General features: G+C 42.0%; 1 protein-coding gene across 2 annotated transcripts in view; it reads right to left on the bottom strand.

The window, feature by feature from the left end:
* Positions 1-1,878, bottom strand: part of LOC102232699 (collagen alpha-1(XI) chain-like) — a 97,061-nt gene extending 95,183 nt beyond the window's left edge. Inside the window, exon 1 of one of the 2 annotated variants that reach the window (XM_023338577.1) lies at positions 1,401-1,878. In XM_023338577.1, the coding sequence (XP_023194345.1) occupies positions 1,401-1,500 (100 nt within the window). In that variant the 5' untranslated portion in view covers positions 1,501-1,878. The remainder of the gene's footprint in view (positions 1-1,400) is intronic. The other variant, XM_014468377.2, reaches the window with a different exon arrangement.
* Between the last annotated feature and the right edge of the window lie 19,739 nt (positions 1,879-21,617).

Below are 21,617 nucleotides of genomic sequence, written 5' to 3' on the forward strand. Positions count from 1 at the left end.
TGATCCACTAAAAGCAATCACAATTCAAATATTCTGCAATAGCCAATGGTAGATCCAAATATTACACATTTATACAGTTTGGACAAGCAACAAGAAACTGAAGAGAAAATCGTAACTACTTCACATGCATATGAGCTAAAGAGGACAAACAAACAATCTTTTTCTCTGCTGTAAACGGACACTAAAGTGGTCATATGGCTCTACTAATTCACAAGTTCAGCACAATCTCAGACATTTCCTGTGTACAACATACAGAAGAAGCCACCTGTTCAGCTCAAAGACTGGTGTCGGAACATTGCAGCAGACCACCAGCAATGTCAGGCCGTCTTAAGGTGCTAATAATACTGAAAGGCCAGACCCAAGCCTGACTTCTTGACCTCCAAGAGACAAGAAAACCTCTTAAATGTCACCTTCTACATAACGATGCATCAAGGATTTGAGCTCTAAGTCATATTTGAATGAAATTCTAACGTTATGCATAGATATTTGTGGACTCGGTTACACAACCATCACCGACAGAAAAGAGGGGACCCCAGCACTTTAAGAGCCGTGTCCCCTGGCGTCGGAGCCCTTCAAACCGCTCCACCCTGCCACTTCAGAGGAGCTACAGCCCCTCCCATCTTCTGAAAACTGTTCCCATCCTTCCCATCTGTTGAGGGAGAAGAAACTGGAGCAGCAAGCGCCTCACTGAAGTTTCTTGAAGTGCACCACAGAACTCATTTTTGCAAAAAGGCTTGCAAAAATACGAAGCATTCAAAAAGTGCCCCCCCACGAGAAATGATTGGGATTGTGAATAACTGAAAACAGGGAGACTTGCAGAAAGTTTTAAAAGGGACGGCAAGATGGCGACCACTGATAACGATGATGGAATGGCACACAAAAATTAAGTCATGGCAGGACATAAGGAGTTTTAGTATGCTTCTGTATTTGTAGTGAATGGTGGCTAGTCGAAAGTGGCACACTGTAAAACCAAAAGTTACATATGCATGAATGAATTCATGTACATTTTACAACTAGTAAAAGCTTGTTCTCTTGGGTATTTAATTAGTGTTCGTCAAAAAATAAAAATAAAATAAATAAAAACATTATGGTTATACAAGTGACTGGCAAATATGTGCTGGCAACCATTGCCCCCTTTGGTCCACCCTTGGTGGCGCCACTGCAATAAGCAGCAAAATCATCATTAGCTCCTTCCCAACAGAAAAAAAAAAAAAAACTTTTCCAAAAATCGCAAAAAACGATCCACACTTTTCAAAGTCCCCCTAAAGTTCCTGACCCTGCAAGCTGAATAAGTTAAGGCAGTAATAGAGGAGGAGGGGCGCTCATCAGTGACCCACTGAGGGGAAAACTTTTTTTTCCAAAGTGGACCCCAAACACATCACACGGCTGCTGCATCTTACCTGAACTTGCACGCGACGTGACAAAAAGCAGAATCGCCGCTAAAGTGATCTGGGCGTCCCTTATTCTCCGTTTATCTTTCCATCTTATATGGGTATCCATGACCGCCTTGCGCCGTCCACGGCAAGTGGATTCACTTCTCAACTAAGAGCAACTTAATTAGACTTGCTATAACTTCTGGTCAGGACGAGGAAAAAAAAAAAGTAGAAGTCCAAAGAAGTCCCAGAGAAAGAGAGAAAAAAGGGGGAGGGGGGGTGTATCGGTACGTCTCAAGCAGCCATAAGGGGGTTTGTAAGTGTGGGTTCCTCCAGCTGGTTGACGGGTGAGCTCCGTCTCTCTCTCTCCCCGCACTGCTCCTCTCCTCTCTGCTCTTCTGAACTGTCCCGCACCGCTGCGCCTGGGAGCTCAAGTGTTGCCCCCTTGTTTCAGCCGCGTCACGCAGAGTCCCGTCAAAGTCAGAGGGGGGCAATGCTGATGGGGCTGTGAGGAGGGGAGACTACCAGCCCTCCGCTCGGCCTGTCACTCACGTCCCGGACAGCTGGCCCGGACAAATCAGAGGAGTCCGCTCATTACAGCTCCCCCTGTTATTGGCCGGGGGAGGGAGGAAAAGTTGAAGGGAAAACTTTCACGCCTCCAACTCCCGACACACTGGGTTCTTTTTTCTTCTTCTTCTTCTTCTTTTCCCCTTTTTTCATTCCCTGAGGGAAGGATTAAAGCGCGAAATCCAAACTGCATTTGAGACTGATGAAAGCCTAAATGGGAAGGAATTTGATCTTCATTTTGCTGTCAGTCTCAATGTTTGGTGTGAATATCGGAGACTCAGTAACAGGTGAGCTTGAAGTTGAGCCATAAGGCTCACAGCCCAGGGCGCCATTCTGTGAGCCCAGTAGAGGGTGGACATACATTTACCTTTTTCTCTTTTTCTGTTGTAAAGTGTGACGTCCAACCACTGGGGATTAACTGCATGCCCACAGGTCTGCACAATACAACGGGCTAATATTGTTGGATATGATTTCTAATTTGAGAATCAGGTGTAGCACTAAACCCCAGGACTTTAGTTTACTGTCTTCCTAACCAGCGTTAAGTGTATTTGATCACCTCTTGTTCAAAATACAAAATACTACAAATTCTACACTTTCAAATTTGCTTCTGCTGCAGTGAACAAAGACTCTCTGAACCACAGTTTAAGATTTGTGAAAACTGTACCGCTTTTTGGAACATATTCATAACTATTTTATATTTGGTGTTTGGCTGTTGCAATACATAAGCCCTGTTCAATTCAATAAATGTTATTTTTTTATAGCGCCAACTAAGTACAATTTCACTTCAAGGCATTTTACAAGACAAACAGCTGAAGCTACAAACATGTAGTTAATTCAATCTAATCATGTAGACGGATTAAAATTAAATTAAACACATTCCAAATCAATTTTACAATCCAATCGAGTTCAGGTTATATTGCTAAAACATAAACAGTATATCTGAAAAATAAAGTTTACATAACTTAATTATACACAAAAAGTTTTGTCCCCTCTTAATTCAATTGATTAACTTATTGTCATCTTATTCTCTCTTGATTAGATCAGCCTTATTTCTGTTTCACTTTAGCTCAGTCCTCCTTAGTGATTCTAGTTTATTATGTTTATTTCTTGTGTCTAGTTATTCTGTTACTCTAGTTTTATTATGTTCCTTATGTCTAGACATTCTTTAGAATTAGATTAATTTCCAAGTTCCTGTTGTACTTTCCCACAACCTGCCAATTTTCTCTCTCCTTTTCATTTTCTCTCTCTCTCTTTCTCCTCACACCTGCAACCTGTTTCTAATCAGCCATCTGTTCCTTGTTCAGTAATCAACCTCCCCAGTAGATACACAACTCAGTTCCTCCTTCCTGGCTCCTCCCATCATATCTTGTTATTTCCTTTTTAATTCCTCTACTTCCCTGGTTTGCCCTTCTGGCTTTTTTTTTTAGTTTTGTTCTGGATTCCTGTTTTTGTTCGGCTCTGGCTCATTGTGTTCCCTGTGGTTTTTGAAAGGTTTTTTTTGTCTTTTTTTCATTAAAACATTCAACATGATCCGTGCTCCCAGTTCCTATCTGTATTTTAGTTCCTCCACAAACTCACAACTCATGACTGATTGATTTAAAGACGATTAAAAGATTGAGACCATGTTTGCTTGCACTCACGGAAAATAACTAGTCATTATAAAATATTAATTCGGAGTCATTTGTCTCAGGTGATGTTTGATTTTAAGATCCCTGATCAAATTTTACAATCTCAGAAAATGGTAAAAGTCCTAAAAAAATATAGAACATAACAAAAAATTATGGTCTAGTCAATAGCACAATGCTCATTTTACATTTTACCTTTTTGTTGGTCTTGCTGTCATGTCTTATACTTCAGTCTTAATTGTTAATGACTGTTGCCAACATTATTATTGTCTTTTTTTATGTATACTGACAACAAATTCAGAGCCCAGTTTTTCTGGCTAACTGCTGACTGTGGGTTTGGAGATACTGTATTTCCTCCTTTTTTTTTTTTGCACTTACATTGACTGCCCACTAGGTGGCACTGTGTGGGGCACATCAAAGTCCAAAGAAATAACTTAAATGAGACAACACCCACATACAGAAGAAAATAGCTGTTGAATAGCTGCCAACTGTAGCGGCCACCTTGCGTGAAAGAGCTAGTAGTTGTGTTTTCAGTGTCCTTACATTGAAAGGAAATGCTGTCAGCTGTCGGGATAAATGGTCGAGATAGTTTAAGAGATTGTTGTCGGTGGTGACATGGTTACCTAATTAGGGGAACTAATGTCATGAAATGAACTGAGATGGTACGTTTACACTTTCTTTTAGCTCAAGTTAAAACTAGTGATCATGTGAATAAAAGGAAATCAGTAAAACCCAAATGAGGGTGTCTCAGTAAACAACTATTGTTTCTATCCTTGTTTGAATTATTAAACTTAAATGACTCGAGGCAAAGAGTCTCCTCAAGTGGTTTGAGCTCAACTTTTTGCACAGCAGGTTTAGCATTTCTGAAGGCGTGCTTGGAGTTACAGAAAGGTTTTCGTCACTTTCTTAAACTCTGCAGATGGAGATGTGTGGGATCCAGACAAACACACCTTTATTGACTGGATAAAAGTTGCCACTTTAAAGGCGACCTTTGCATAGTGGCTGGAAAAAATGATCTTGTGGGTGTTTTTCGTTTGAAGGCGTGAACAATAAAGTGTGAAATATGAAGAGAACAAATTGATCCCGCAGGCCTAATTTCTTATGTGTCTTCTTCAATTGTGACCTAAAAAAAGAAATAAAATGCGGCAGATTTTCTGCAAACAAAACAGACTTAATATCACTCCGGCTCCAGCGAGGTAGGTGTGTCTGTCATGGCTCCTCCAGTAATGAGACAGACATACATTAACAGCCTAGCAAAAGGTCATGTAAAAACAAATGTAATGACCTCACAACAAGATCTCACAACATGTTCAATTAATCAAAGTGTAGCTATTATAAATGTTAGCCAAAAGGATATTTTGCTGTTTTTTCTAATATTGGTGGACAAGATTGGATTTTTGGATTCCATTTTTTTTATATATAAAACATACGTTCAATTAAGATCATTTGAAATCATTTTTTTACATTTTTTTTTTAATTTGGCATTTACGGATCTAGACCTAAATACTTTGCCTTAAAACATAAACGCCACAATAAAATATTCAGTTGTTTCAAGTGAAATGTTCACATATCGTTGTCTAATTTAAAAAAAAATTACTATTATTTATCTCTGGGGTAGTGATGCAGTAACAAGTTAACAACAAATAAATAGCCACATTTTACTCATTAAGCAGAAATATACACAAACTGAGAACAATGTTAAAGTTTCCCTTCCTTTGACCTAAATAACTTCAGTGAGATGCATCTATCAGTCTCTCTTGTCGGTCTGAGAACGTTTTCCCCCACTCCTCACTTTCAGCTATGAAACGTTTGAGAGATTTTCTTTTGCCCGTTTCAGCACCTCAATGAAATCACGATCTGGGCTTTGACTGATTTTATAGGTCTTCAATCTCCGCCACTCTTTGGGGGATTTCCTGTTGTGCTCCAGATCTTTGTCATGTTTCACAGTCCAGTTCCGCTTTCGGTCTAACTTATTCACAGAGGTCCTCACATCTTCCTTAGGAACTTTGTGATAATTGGTAGAATTCATGACAGACTCCATGATTGTGAGCTGGCCTGGTCCTGCTGCAACAAAGCATCCTCGCACCATGATTCTTCTAAGCTTCGCAGTTGGCTTGAGGCTCCTATCTTTTGGAAATACACAAACACGTTTTCTGCTTCAGTGTCTAAAATGGTGCCACAGTTCTCACTGTTCTGTTCAGGAAATGTTTCTCCTTCAGAAGTTTTACTTATTCATTCTCTTTCTTTATGTACAGGCATGCATTTTCATAACATCACAAATAGCGTTCTGTAGGTAAAATGACATTTTATGGGGGTTTTTTGTAGACTTTATTTAGCTTTTTGTCTGCTTTCGGAATGGATTGCCAGATCTGGACATGTCTGCAGTTATTTTCTGAAACACAGAACAGACCCCACTTTTTAGAGTTAGTCTGACTTCTAATTTTCTGACTTCTAATTTTCATCTCATTGACTTTTTGATATTTTATGCGTAAGCTGAGAGAAACGTTAACTGTGACATGATATAAATCCATGCAATAATTCTTAAAAAGTCTAACTTGCCATTCCTCTTGATAACAATGGCATTAGACATTTCTTTTCTGTTTTCAAAGTTTGCAAAAAATCAAAAAGTAAATAAAACTTGTAAGCCCTTCCCTTCTGTTTGAATTTAATCAAAAACATCCTGACTAATCTGATGCTGGAATAACAATGTCTATAATTCATGTCTCTTTGACTTTAATCATGCATCAAAAAAAAAAAAGTCCCCACGAGAAAAAAAAGAAAGGATCCAGTGTCTGAAACAGGAAATTGTTGATCAGCGATCCTGATGTAGTAACTCCACATCTACGCTGACAAGGTGTCAGTGCTGGATTTAAAGCCATATGAAGATCTAATACAGAACATGACCCATACTGTCATCCAATGTTCAAGTAACTCATTGTGATTCTCAGGATGTCAAATAAAATATCTCTGAAGCCCTTGGTGTTTGCCAGCAGCTTGTAAGGTATTTGTAATGGAAATCAGAGCTGCCAAAGTGCAACGCTACATAGTCATTATGGAGGTTTTATGAGCAAACAATGGAGGAACTGAATGGGAGGGAATTGACAAGATTCCCTAATAGCTTGGACAGATTTATTTTTATTTTTTTTGTGCAGGAGTTTAACATATCTCAGTATCCGAGCTCAATTTAGTAAGTCCAGACAAACTGCACAAAGGAAGGTTCTAGACTGCTGAGCTCGCTCGCGGCAACAGAATCACTTCGGAAAGGCCCAACAAACACATCACGAATAAATGATGCGGCGCAGATTATCCTACAGCGTGAGCCCAGCTTTAAGTAAGACTGGCAAGAGTAAAGCCCCTCTTGGAAAGACAGCAAACATTCAGAAGATGTTTTTTTCTTTTCTTTTTTTCTAGTTTTACACGAGACTAAAACTGAACTTTTTGGTCTCATGTAAACTGCTTCACCCGGCCATTGCCTTCCAATGCTATTCCACTCTATTCAAATCTCGCTTCACTGGGGTTTCTCCCATTGACTTTGATTCCTCTGGTAGAATTTCTTCCGGGCCAATCGGTGAAGAGAAGAAGTTGTGAACGACGATGTTGCGATTTTTTTTTTGTTTTTGCACTGTTTTAGAATTGTAGTCTGTCTGCAAATAGTTTTAGCAATGGCAACGGAGGAGGTGAACGTAGCTGTTCAGTAAGAGTGGACCACACTTCCAAATACTGAAGAAACGTGATCAGCCGCCCCCGTTCGGATCGACACTTCTCTCTTTGCAGTGGAAGTTGGTTGTTTTTAAGATAGAACTTGTGCATTGCATACATCATGGGCAAACATTAGAGATTGAGTAAAATAATAAACTTGGTTTTGACCAGGCCACACAATGCTATGTGTGGCAGAAAACTAACAATATTCATCAATTCTGGATGAAAGACAATTTTAGAGGCTGCAAAACACTTGACTAAGGGGAAAGTTCACCTTGCAGTCGCCCTAAACATTCTGCCAGAACTGCAATCCAATGGTAGGAATAATAGCATATTCACGTTAGAGTGGCACAGTCAAAGTCAAGCCCTATATCCAATTGAGATCTTTAGAAAAATGCTCACATAATATGACCTCCATTCAATCTGACAATCGAGTCTGATCTGATTTGGAAGGAAAAACCAGCCAAACAAGTTTCAGTCCGGTTCTACAAAGTGTTGGCTGGATACAAATGCCTGGGATGCATTATTTTTGGATTTTCATTTATTTAAAAAAAAAAAAAAGGCTTGTCATTGAAGTTCTCTATTATGCACACTTTTATTTCTGTTCATCACATAAAATGCCAATGAAAAGTTTATGGATGTAATTTCTGACAATTACAAAACAATTTAAAGGGATAGCAATTGGCGCTGCTCATATCATTAAGTTTCCTGCATCGCGATGCCAAATATAGAAAGGTTTCCGAAGATATTCTCTATTTGCTCATTTTGCAGACTATAAAACTATATTTACACACAGTGGTTTCAAGTCACGGTAACAAAAAAGACAACCAGACTGTCTGAACAAGCAGAAACAATGAATGAAGCTCCCACCTGAAAACCTTCTATCTGTGGCTGTATATAAACATGTTGCTCCTTTTGTTAAGAAACTTTTAAAGTTTACACATGCCAAATTACACGTATTCAAAGTTCCACTTTATATGTTTTCATTCCTTTCAGAGCCAACCAATATTTTTCACAGATCTCATGTCAAAACATTGCTTGTCTACGATCTGATGGGGACAAATTATAGAACAGAGTTAAAGCAGGAGGGCTTCACTTTAATCATGTTTTTTTGTTGTTGTTTTTTTTGTGCTCAAGGTGCTAGATCAGAGAAATTTTGAATGCAGGAAGCCAGACAGGGAAAGAACAGTTTGAACTCCGATGTTAGGTTTTTCTCTTTTTTTTTGTTTCTGATTACAGCACATAAGCTCCTGAAACCTAAATGAGTGAGTCAAGGTCTAACTCCAGATATTTCCATTTGCAGCAATTCGGTTTATAAACAAAAACTGTCACATTTGTGGATCACATGTTTGAAAGAATTGAATATCATTCTGTTTATTTGAAAACTACGGAAGAGGATTAGGGCCACCAAAAACAAAACCCAAAATAATTCTGAGATTAAAGTCAGAATTCTGAGATTAAAGTCAGAATTCTGAGATTAAAGTCAGAATTCTGAGATTAAAGTCAGAATTCTGAGTTAAAGTCAGAATTCTGTAATCTCAGAATTCTTTTTTTTTTCAGTGGCCCTATAAATTATAAAACAACTTGAGATCCTTTTTTTTCCTTTTCTCTTTTCTCTCTGTCCATCATCTGCAGACTGCTGTTGTCATGCGTTGTTAAAGCCTGTTTGGCACGACGCACCGTGGCAAGACTCGATATATACAGTATATATAATTTTTAATTTTTTTTGCATTCCACAATGTGTGACTCTTTCCGCTGCCAGATTATTATCATGGCAAATATCTGGCCAGTGTTTAGGGGGACGGGGAGTGAACTTCTGCAAGTCAAAGTAAAAATAAAAAAAAAGTGACGCCCTCAAACCTACTTTTAACTGTAAAGGCTTGACAAAAGACATCCTCTGTCAATGAGAGGGCGCTCGGTGAGTCACTCTCACCTATCTGCACATGCTTCCAGCTGCTGCTCATCTCCTTGAACATGCTGCGCCGGAAAAAATTGCAGGCGCAGATTTCCTCTTGTAAAAGAGGCCAACTGGACGCCGGTGCCAAGAATGAGCAAATCAGAGGGTTTGAGCTAAATCCTCCCCCCACCCCAAAAAGACGCTGATGCATGCATGTTCGGCCTTGTACGACGTGGATGTAAGTGCCAGCGAGAGGAAGCGGTGGGGGGAGTTAGGCTCGGGCTTTGGTTGTGATTCCTCAAAAATAAAATAAAAAAAACCCCGGAGGACTTTGTTAGAGAGCAGAAGGAGTTAAGTAAATCTGCCATGTGGCAGACTCTTGTGTTCTACATGATCTTGGAGCTCAGCGGGGCTGCAGCCTTCCTGTCTAAACAATTGGGAGCTCGATCCAACTTGTGCTCTTCCAGAAAAGCAGAACATCTGCTTACACACTTTCCCAAGTGTTATTCGTTTAGTTGTCAGTGTTTGGCTTGTGGTTGTTACATTATAAAAAATTTTTTTGTTTCTTTGTTTGTCTTATTTATTTACGGTAACTGTTTGTTTTATATAAATGCCGTGGTCGCTGCTGAATAGTTTGAGCGTTGCTTGAGATATCTATCAATCTAAGGTGTTAAATGTTTTCTACAGACTCGAACAACCACTTACTGAAACACACAGGTGTTTGTTAAAATGTTTTTTAAGGTGTTTATTTATGTGAAATTATTAAATGCTTACTAAGAAATGTTCATGTGTCATCAGCTCATCTGTCAGCCCTGGAGAAAATGATTTAATTGCACTTTGGCAACAAAAATAAAGGTTGTTTTACTCAACAGATATATATATATATATATACAGTATATATACCAATGTGTTTTCTAGGTGATAAAAAAGGTTAGGACACCCTGCCACCTGATAGCTAGTCTGACCCCATTTGCTTGAATGCACTTCAGGTCGCCATCTACTAGTCTCTCACATTCATCTCAAGAAAGTTTGCCCCAATCTTCACTTTTTCAGCTGTGGGACGTTTGAGGAATTACAGCCTGTTTCGAATCAAACCTCAGTGTCTCAATGAGATGAGGATCTGGGCTGCTTGGTTTGGGGATTAACTTTTGTTGTTGTTGTTGTTTGGTTTTTGTTTTACTCCTCCATGGGCTGCCACCTTATCGTGGTGGAGGGGTTTGAGTGTCCCAATGATCCTAGGAGCTATGCTGTCTGGGGCTTCATGCCCCTGGTAGGGTCACCCAAGGCAGACAGGTCCTAGGTGAGGGACCAGACAAAGAGCAGCCCGAAGACCCCTTATGATGGACAAGAACTTTGGACTTGGTGTTCCCTCGCCCGGACGCGGGTCACCGGGGCCCCACTCTGGAGCCAGGCCTGGAGGGGGGGCACGATGGCGAGCGTCTGGTGGCCGGGCTTTTACCCATGGAGCCCGGCCGGGCTCAGCCCGAAGAGGAAACATGGGCCCCCCCTCCCATGGGCCCACCACCCGTGGGAGGGGCCAAAGGGGTCGGGTGCAGTGTGGGATGGGTGGCAGCAGAGGGAGGGGACCCTGGCGGTCCGATCCTCGGTTGCAGAAACTGGCTCTTGGGACGTGGAATGTCACCTCTCTGGTGGGGAAGGAGCCGGAGCTAGTGCGTGAGGTCGAGAGGTTCCGGCTAGAAATAGTCGGTCTCACCTCGACGCACGGCTCTGGTTCTGGAACCAGTCTCCTTGAGAGGGGCTGGACATACTTCCACTCTGGAGTTGCCCAAGGTGAGAGGCGTCGGGCAGGAGTGGGCATACTTGTTGCTCCCCATCTCGGCGCCTGTACGTTGGGGTTTACCCCGGTGAACGAGAGGGTAGCATCCCTCCGCCTACGGGTGGGGGGACGGGTTCTGACTGTCGTTTGTGCTTACGGGCCGAACGACAGTTCAGATTACCCACCCTTTTTGGAGTCCTTAGAGGGGGTACTGGAGAGTGCTCCTCCTGGGGACTCCCTTGTTCTGCTGGGGGACTTCAACGCTCACGTGGGCAATGACAGTGAGACCTGGAGGGGCGTGGTTGGGAGGAACGGCCCGCCCGACCTGAACTCGAGCGGTGTTCTGTTGCTGGACTTCTGTGCTCGCCATGGATTGTCCATAACAAACACCATGTTCAAGCATAAGGGTGTCCATATGTGCACTTGGCACCAGGACACCCTAGGCCGCAGTTCGATGATCGACTTTGTCATCGTTTCATCGGATCTGCGGCCGTATGTCTTGGACACTCGGGTGAAGAGAGGTGCGGAGCTGTCCACTGACCACTACCTGGTGGTGAGTTGGCTCCGGTGGTGGGGGCGAAAGCCGGTCAGACCTGGCAGGCCCAAACGTGTTGTGAGGGTCTGCTGGGAACGTCTGGCGGAATCCCCTGTGAGACGGAGCTTTAACTCCCATCTCCGGCAAAACTTCGAACACGTCCCGGGGGAGGTGGGGGACATGGAGTCCGAGTGGACCGTGTTCCGTGCCTCCATCGTCGAGGCGGCCGATCGGAGCTGTGGCCGCAAGGTTGTCGGTGCCTGTCGCGGCGGCAACCCTCGAACCCGCTGGTGGACACCTTCGGTGAGGGATGCCGTCAGGCTGAAGAAGGAGTCCTATCGGGCCTTTTTGGCCTGTGGGACTCCGGAAGCAGCTGATGGGTACCGGCGGGCGAAGCGGCATGCGGCTCGGGCGGTTGCTGAGGCAAAAACTCGGGCGTGGGAGGAGTTTGGAGAGGCCATGGAGAAAGACTTCCATACGGCTTCGAGGCGATTCTGGTCCACCATCCGGCGTCTCGGGGGGGGGAAGCGGTGCAGCACCAACACTGTTTATAGTGGGGATGGTGTGCTGCTGACCTCTACTCGGGACGTTGTGGGCCGGTGGGCGGAGTACTTCGAAGACCTCCTCAATCCCACCAACATGCCTTCCACTGAGGAAGCGGAGCCTGGGGACTCTGGGTTGGGCTCTCCGATCTCTGGGGACGAGGTCACCGAGGTGGTTAAAAAGCTCCTCGGTGGCAGGGCCCCGGGGGTGGATGAGATCCGCCCGGAGTTCCTTAAGGCTCTGGATGTTGTGGGGTTGTGTTGGTTGACGCGACTCTGCAATGTCGCATGGACATCGGGGGCAGTTCCCCTGGATTGGCAGACTGGGGTGGTGGTCCCCCTGTTCAAAAAGGGGGACCGGAGGGTGTGCTCCAATTATAGAGGGGTCACACTCTTAAGCCTCCCTGGCAAGGTCTATTCAGGGGTCCTGGAGAGGAGGGTCCGTCGGATAGTCGAACCTCGGATCCAGGAAGAGCAGTGTGGTTTTCGTCCTGGTCGTGGAACACTGGACCAGCTCTACACCCTCGGCAGGGTCCTGGAGGGTGCATGGGAGTTCGCCCAACCAGTCTACATGTGTTTTGTGGACTTGGAGAAGGCGTTCGACCGTGTCCCTCGGGGAGCCCTGTGGGGGGTTCTCCGGGAGTATGGGGTACCGGGCCCTTTGATACGGGCTGTCAGGTCCCTGTATGACCGGTGTCAGAGTCTGGTCCGCATTGCCGGCAGTAAGTCGGGCTCGTTTCCGGTGAGAGTTGGACTCCGCCAGGGCTGCCCTTTGTCACCGATTCTGTTCATCACTTTCATGGACAGAATTTCTAGGCGCAGCCAAGGTGTTGAGGGGGTCCGATTTGGTGGCCTTAGGATCTCATCTCTGCTTTTCGCAGACGATGTGGTCCTTTTGGCTTCATCAGATCGTGATCTGCAGCTCTCGCTGGAGCGGTTCGCAGCCGAGTGTGAAGCGGCCGGGATGGGGATCAGTGCCTCCAAATCCGAGGCCATGGTCTTGAGCCGGAAAAGGGTAGAGTGCCTTCTCCGGGTCAGGGGGGGTGTCCTGCCCCAAGTGGAGGAGTTTAAGTATCTCGGGATCTTGTTCACGAATGGGGGAAGAAGGGAGCGGGAGATCGACAGGCGGATTGGCGCAGCGTCTGCTGTCAAGCGGGCGCTGTACCGGTCCGTCGTGGTGAAGAGAGAGCTGAGCCAAAAAGCGAAGCTCTCGATTTACCGGTCGATCTACGTTCCCACCCTCATCTATGGTCATGAGCTTTGGGTCATGACCGAAAGAACGAGATCGCGGATACAAGCGGCCGAAATGGGTTTTCTCCGTAGGGTGGCTGGGCTCTCCCTTAGAGATAGGGTGAGAAGCTCAGTCATCCGGGAGGGACTCAGAGTAGAGCCGCTGCTCCTTCACATCGAGAGGAGCCAGTTGAGGTGGCTCGGGCATCTGATCAGGATGCCTCCTGGACGCCTCCCTGGTGAGGTGTTCCGGGCACGTCCCACCGGGAGGAGGCCCCGGGGAAGACCCAGGACACGCTGGAGGGACTATGTCTCTCGGCTGGCCTGGGAACGCCTCGGGATTCCCCCGGAGGAGCTAGAAGAAGTGGCTGGGGAGAGGGAAGTCTGGGCCTCCCTTCTGAAGCTGCTACCCCCGCGACCCGACCTCGGATAAGCGGAAGAAGATGGATGGATGGATGGATGGATGGATTTAGTCTCTCAAACATCCCTGAAAACCTCCCAAACCACGACACCTCCAGCTTGATGCTCCATAGCTGGTATGACATTCACTCTCTCCAAACTTTCTTCCGTGAACATCTATGGAAAAACTATGTTTTTACAGTCATTTTCTGAATATGCTGCCACTATTGCTAATTTCGCATCAATAATAGCAAAGGCCTTCTGTGTGTCTCATAACGGCATTAAAGGGTTTTCATAGACTTTTGTCAGCATCTTGGTGTTTCAGTGTTGACTCTTTTGTTTTGGTTGTCAAGACCTGTAAATACTTGCAGTTGTTTGAATTTCCTCCACTTGTTAACAAATTTCACTAAATGGCTGATATCAACAAGTTGTTTTTTCCCCCTTGTAGTTCTTTAGGGCTTTGTTATTAGATTGTGGTTTGCTTGTTGGTAATATGTTTCTCTAGATTTTGGCAACTTGGTATAAAGTTTCACAAATTATGCCCGTGCGATGTCATGGCAACCAAATACAGAATCTGCTCCGGGCGGGTACCAGTCCCCACTGGATAAAATAGCAATAGAAAGTTAATGAAGGCATACATTTTAGAGCCAAATTGTACTATTCAGTTAATAATTATGTCTTTGTATGTATTTTTTATTTATTCTTTTGAATTTAGATACATGCTTATTATCCAAAAGTACAGGACATCCTAATGACATTAGCTTGACCCTCAGGCTTACTGTGAGATAATTATTTTTTTTTACCTTAGTTCATGAACTCACAATATCCGCAGCTGAACTTTGCCAAACTGTATGTTGTGACACTGTACTGCAGGAAATAATCTGTATGTGTATATATCAAAATTTCCACACACAAAAAAACGAAAAAAAAACCTTGAACTAATCAAAAAACATTTTTTCTTATAAGAGTTAACTAGAGCCTCACTCTCCTCTTAAATCTTGTTGAACTCCCCCGCCCCTTTTTTTTTTTTTTTAAATGAGGCTTTTAATGGTCACTTGTGGAAAGAGCTCTCATTGACACTTGACTGACACGGGATTAATTGAAACCACAACAGCTCAAGGAGAAACCATTGAGAAGAAGTGCTTCGGTAATCCCCCAGGCAATTCTTTTTATTTATTTATTTTTTTTTTGTAGCGTCTGTGTTGGGGAGTGTGTGTGCGTGGGTGCGTGGGTGTGTGCGTGCGTGTGTGTGTGTGCGTGTGTGTGTGTGTGTGTGTGTGTGTGTGTGTGTGCTCAAGAGGCTCGACAAGACATATAACACAACAAACTGTAAGGAAATTAGGCTTTGTGACGATTTCGAACGTGAAGAGAAGTTGAAATGTTTTGACCTCTGAAGACGTCACGTGCGAAAGGTGAAACAATAGCAAAGAAACTGTAAAAAGTGAACTCTTAAACTTTCAAAGAGATTTAAAAAAAAAAAAGCATGCCTTTACATGTTTGTACTAAAGAGACACTTGAAAGAACTTAAACGTTTCTCTTGCTTTGATGTCGCTGCAAATTACTCGAAGCTGCCGAGCAATCTGCGTTTACTGGGAAGCGCACTATTTATTGCTCGACAAAAGTTTCTACGGCAGCAGCAGTGTCATTTCAGGTGCTAAATTTACACCTTAACATGTAGCCATAAAATTATAATCCGAGGGAGAAAACTTTAAAAGCAAGAGTTTTCCCTTTGTGTAATTTACTGCATCACAGCCTGTGCCCTCGGATTTGGATTTATAGCCTCGTGAAAAAAAAAAAAAATTAAAAACAAAAAAACCTCCCTGAAATAAAAACACTCAGCTAAAGAAGAAAGAATATGTAGTAGGTGCCAAAGCTGCTGTTTGTCATCTAAGATATTAACTAACCATGTCTCCTTCCCCACCCCAGCGAGCCCAGCTCCGCCCTGTCGGCTGTTTGTAGTGGCGACTTTAATTGCGAAAGGCACTATATCCCCATGCGTTTTCACAAGGAGCCTCATAATAATGTAATACTCTCCGACAGCTGAAGCTCGCTCGCTATGAAAGAATTAAGGAGCGAGGAGTGAAGCGATCGAGGACGGGAATAGTTAATGAAGTAGTCACTGTGATCCAGTATGGACGTTGTGAACGACTCACTGGGGTTCGGTGGTGGCGCTGTGGGGTTTAGCGACACCCCACACGAGGAGGCCCCAGTCCTCGACGCGGCCGTCGCAGGTTCGATTTCTGGCCTGGTGACTTTTGTCCCTCTCTCTCTACCTACTTTTCTGTATTTGCACTTTCAAATAAAAGGACACCAGAGTTAAAGATCCTAAAAAAAAAAAAAAAAAGAAGTGAATGACTTGCTGCCACTGAGAAAATTAAGTAGATATCATAATGAAGTCGTACGTGCGTTTTGACATGTTTTGGGAGTCCTGTGTAGTTGGAACACCACACTGCGCCCACGTTTTAATCATATAGCTGCTGATTTAAGGTGAAGTTGAAGGATTCTGAGGTCTCCAGTCTGTAATGCATCTAATTTTTACAACCCAACACTACTGGCATTACTGGCAGTGGAACACCACATGCTAGACGGTTTAAACTGTTTCTTGTTGTTGTTGTTTTAAAGGTTTGCCATTACTCCTCCAGACATTCTACTTGCATTTGAAGCCTAACGTGTTTTCATTTTCTTTTTTTTTTTCTTGTTTTTTGAGGAGGAGAAATTTGTCTTGTCCATGTGACCACATGGAAATTTGAAGTCAAGCATGAAGGAGTTGAATTTGGACAGCGGCTGTCTTTAGTCAACATCGTCTCCGTCAATGTGTTTTAAAATGTAGCTCCATTGTGGACGGTGACAATGGCGTTCCAGCAGTTTCTAGGACAGCATTATGCTCAAGTCTCGATTTCTGAACATTGTATCCAAATGTCTTTCTTTTCATGGTGACAGTAAGGAGAAGAAATAAATTGCTTTCCTAAAGATCTAGCCTCAAACTTGTTTAAACATTTGTGGACTATGACAATAACCCAGGATCTTGAGAGAAAACCGACCAATTTAAAAAGCTTATTATAAAGTTTGGGTACAACAGCTAATGGGTTTTTATTCAAAATACCATAATGGTATGAGGAAGGATTCGAAAATAAGTCGTGATCAAAGTGGAGCCCTGCAGTTCAGTATTACAATATTTTTCTGTGGTGTGTATCGGCTAATAATTCGTGGAAAATAAGCCACCATGTCTTTCTGTAGATCATGTCTAAAATATTAATGTCTAAAAATGCATCTTGGGAGGCTGAAACTCCTATGGTCAATGCTACTTGACACACTACCGACTGCAAAGCAAGTGAATTAACACAAAGCCAACATACAAGTAACTTCTTGGCAAGATGTAGGAGCTTGTTTTAACGAAATAATTCAACGTTGATGAACAAGTATTAGTTCTACTGGCAGATTTTTTTCAGTCACAACAAAGTAAAAAATATGTATACTAAGTATAACTAGAAAATTTCGGAAGAAATTTAGCCGGGGCCTGCCAAGGCGTGCCCGTCGGTTTGGGCCCGGCGTTGTCAGGCTACAAATTGGCATCGATGCTAAAGAACGCTGCAACGTAATCAATAGCATGCTGAGAATCACAAGAACGTTAAGTAAGGTGGACGTGCACCATTCAGTATGATTTAAAATGTTGTCAAGGCTTTTATTTTGGAAGTTTTGTTAAACTTCATTTCAAAGGGCCAAACTAATCCCATGCGTAATAGTCCTTGGGTTAAAATAGTTATATAATGCTCAAAACACAAGTAGTTGATGTAAAAATATTAAAGGCTTTTATTTTGAAATATTTGTTAAGCTTCATTTCAAAGCGCCAAACTAATCCTATGTTTATCAGTGCTTTGGATGAAAAAGTCAAATAAAGCCAAAAAGAGCAATTACGTCATGTAAAAATATTCAAGGCTTTTATTTTGAAATTTGCAGGATGCTTCATTTCAAAGGGCCAAACTAATCCCATGTGTAACAGTGCTTTGGATGAAAAAGTCAAATAAAGCCAAAAAGAGCAATTACGTCATGTAAAAATATTCAAGGCTTTTATTTTGAAATTTTCAGTATGCTTCATTTTAAAGTTCTGAACTAATACCATGTGTAACAGTGCTTTGGATGAAAAAGTCAAATAAAGCCAAAAAGAGCAATTACATGATGTAAAAATATTCAAGGCTTTTATTTTGAAATTTTTGTTAAACTTCATTTCAAAGGGCCAACCTAATCCCATGAATAACAGTCATTGGATAAAATCTGTTATATAATGCTCAAAACACAAGTAGTTGATGTAAAAATATTCAAGGCTTTTATTTTGGAATTTTTGTTATGCTCCATTTTAAAGTTCCGAACGAATCCCATCTGTAACAGTGCTTTGGATGAAAAAGTCATATAAAGCCAAAAACAGCAATTACCTGATGTAAAAATATTCAAGGCTTTTATTTTGAAATTTTCAGTATGCTTAATTTTAAAGTTCCAAACTAATCCCATGTGTAACAGTGCTTTGGATGAAAAAGTCATATAAAGCCAAAAACAGCAATTACCTGATGTAAAAATATTCAAGGCTTTTATTTTGAAATTTTCAGTATGCTTAATTTTAAAGTTCCAAACTAATACCACGTGTAACAGTGCTTTGGATGAAAAAGTCAAATAAAGCCAAAAAGAGCAATTACGTCATGTAAAAATATTCAGGACTTTTATTTTGAAATTTTCAATATGCTTAATTTTAAAGTTCCAAACTAATCCCATGTGTAACAGTTACTGAGTTAAATCAGTTATATACAGCCCATAGCAGCAAGTAGTTCTAAAGGCCAGTTCAGTCCTGATCTGTTTCAACTGAGGGTTTCACTATAGATAGAACTACAGCGATGCGTATTTGTAGTCCTAATCAGCAGCCAATAGCCTCTTGAGTTCCGTTGCTATGGTAAATAAGTTTCACACCAAGGTGTGAACTGTTAGTGAAAGAGCCTGAGAGCCTCAGAAAATCCTGTCGCATGACTTTGCTCTGAAGCACCGTGACAGAAAACCGTACGGTCTAGATAAATTTCGAAAACATTTTACCGGAGCAGACATGCATATCAATGTCAGGATCGATTTTGATACCAATCGTGCGATATTTGTGGGCGTGATGGCGATTTCAAAATTATTTTGGGCTCAAAAAACCTCTTCATTTCTCACTCTAGCCGAGATGGGCTCTCACTCTAATTTTAGGAAAAATGAGAAACTTTGGGTCGCTTAGAGGCAAATTGTGGACAAACCGTAACTGGTATCGACGAGCCGTCTTCACTTTCGAAGAGATCACAGACGTATCTACAAAATGAAATTTGAATGGCATTTCTAGGTGAATTTGTGACGACACAGAAAATCCTCAAAAATAGGGTATTTCCAGGATTTTTCCCATTGACTTATAATGGGTTTTTTTTGTAGTTTTTTGCGAATTATGTCGCCACGTTAACCCCAAATCCCACCAAAAGTAATAGCTGGAATGGCGTGAATTTTCTGCACGTTTTGATACCTCATTTGTAGGTGTGCACCCAGCGGTATGAGCCGCATTAACGGTCACGGAAGAAAAATAAAGAAGACTAGAAAATTCCTGAAGAAATTTAACCGGGGCCTGCCAAAGTGTGCCTGTCGGTTTGGACCCAGTGTTCGGATGCTAAAAATTAGCATCAATGCTAAGATTAGCTACTGCGCAAGACAGTGACCTGACCTGAGAGAAAAAGATAATGCAAGGTAATATTATTGCATCACCTATGGCGGTGCACTAGTGGAGGGCAGTGAAGTGCTAATGTTTGCGCTAATGTTAATGTACTGCCTTGCTATGAAAGGCAGCGCACTAACCTAAGAGAGAAAGATAATACAGGCTAAAATTATTGCACCGCCTACGGCCGTGCACTAACCAGAGGGGAGTATTAAGGCTTTTATTTTGAAATTTTAAGTATACTTCATTTTAAATGTCCAAACTAATCCCATGAGTAACAGTGATTGGGTTAAATCGTTTCTATAATGCCCAAAAGAGCAATTACCTGATGTAAAAATTGTCAATGCTTTTATTTTGAAATGTTTAATAAGCTTCATTTTAAATGGCCACACTAATCCCATGTGTAACAATGGTTGGGTAAAATCAATTATAAAATGCCCAAAACACAAGTAGTTCTAAAGGCCAGCTCAGTCCTCCTCTGTAGTAACTGACAGTTCCGCTATGTTGTAGTCCTAACCTTGAGTCATTGTAGTTCTAAAGAGCAGCCCAGCTGTCGCGTGATGAAGCAGACAGGAAGAGACAGAATTCCAGTAGTTTGAAGTAGTTTGTTTTTCTGAAAGATCTGAGAGGAATATTCAGGCTTTTATTTTGAAATGTTCAGTAAGCTTCATTTTAAATGTCCAAACTAATCCCATGAGTAACAGCGATTGGGTGAAATCAGTTATATAATGCCCGAAAGAGCAATTACCTGATGTAAAAACTGTCAAGGCTTTTATTTTGACATTTTTATTAAGATTAATTTAAAATGGCCACACTAATCCCATGTGTAACAATGGTTGGGTAAAATCAGCTATAAAATGCCCAAAACACAAGTAGTTCTAAAGGCAGACTCAGTCCTCCTCTGTAGTAACTGACAGTTCTGCCATGTCGTAGTTCTAACCTGTATGTTCTGCCATAGTTAGAACTACAGTGATGCGTTTTTGTAGTCCTAATCAGCTGCACTGCTCTGTCCTGTTCTTTGTTCTGTTGCTATGGTAATGAAGCTTGTCTGTCAGACACTCAGGGCTGACAGAATTCCATTTCTTTGAGCCAGCCAGTTTGACTGAAAAAAGCAGTCCTAACAACTCCTTCCCGTTCGGGAACCGTGATACGTACTTGAAAACCGTTTGAAGCATCTGAGAGGGCTATTTGTCGTCTCCAATAGTACCGCGATTCATATTCTCTACCTCACTCACAGTAATAACAGCGATGAGAGAAAGATGGTGTGTGCTGAGCTCAGAAATTTTTCAGAAATGCATGGAAGTCAATCTGTGACTATTCTCAGAGGGATATTGAGGCTTTTATCTTGAAATTTTCAGTAAGCTTCATATAGAATTGTTGTTTAGGTTAAATGAGTTATTTACTGGCAAAACAGCCAGTAGTTCTACATGGCAGCTCAGCCCTCTGTTTTAATTCAGTGTTAGTTAGAACTAGAGATATGGCGTTTTTGTAGTCCTATCTATTAGCATTAGGTTAAAGGCTAAAGCTAATAGATAGGCACTATCTGCGCAAGCCAGTGCCTTAACCTGAAATAACAAGATAATGCAGGCTAATATTAGGCCCCAATAAAGAGAAGTTTTATTAGGTGTGGAACAATAGGTGCCTGCCATGCAAGACATTCTTGTTTTAACCTTCTTGTTTTCAAGAAGGTTAGGGATACAAATTTTCTAACCTTGAAATGTTGAAGATTTTAGAAATTTGGAATGAAGATGATGTCATGGAAAAGAGAACTTCCAACTACAAACACTTGTTTGGATTCTTGTTGGAAAGAAAGAAAATTGTTAAAATACTAGTGGAAGCCATTTTAAAAAAAAAAAAAAGTACTTAACAGTTGATTTCTTTTTACATAAAATCATGGTAAGTCTGGCTATTTTTAGACCAGGGGTCACAACCTTTTTGAGACTGGGAGCTACTTCACAGGTTCAGAGTAACACGAAGGGCTACTTGTTTAATACAGACATAAATTTTCTTTACAACAAAAATTCATTTAAGTAAATATGATTACATGCTGCCTGATCATATTAATGTTAGGGACTATGCACAATAGTTATCAGTAAGGACAGCTATGGTTAATTGCTATATTGTGGTCAGACGTTCTTAGTTCAGAGTTTTAAGTTGGTGAGGTGGGGAACGCCGTAGCCTAAATCTTATAGGTCAGTTTTCTTTTTCTGTGAGTTAAAAATGATGACTGGAGTTTGAACCACTCATCATTTGAACC

Source organism: Xiphophorus maculatus, chromosome 8 (genome assembly GCF_002775205.1).
Source record: "Xiphophorus maculatus strain JP 163 A chromosome 8, X_maculatus-5.0-male, whole genome shotgun sequence".
Classification (NCBI taxonomy): domain Eukaryota; kingdom Metazoa; phylum Chordata; class Actinopteri; order Cyprinodontiformes; family Poeciliidae; genus Xiphophorus; species Xiphophorus maculatus.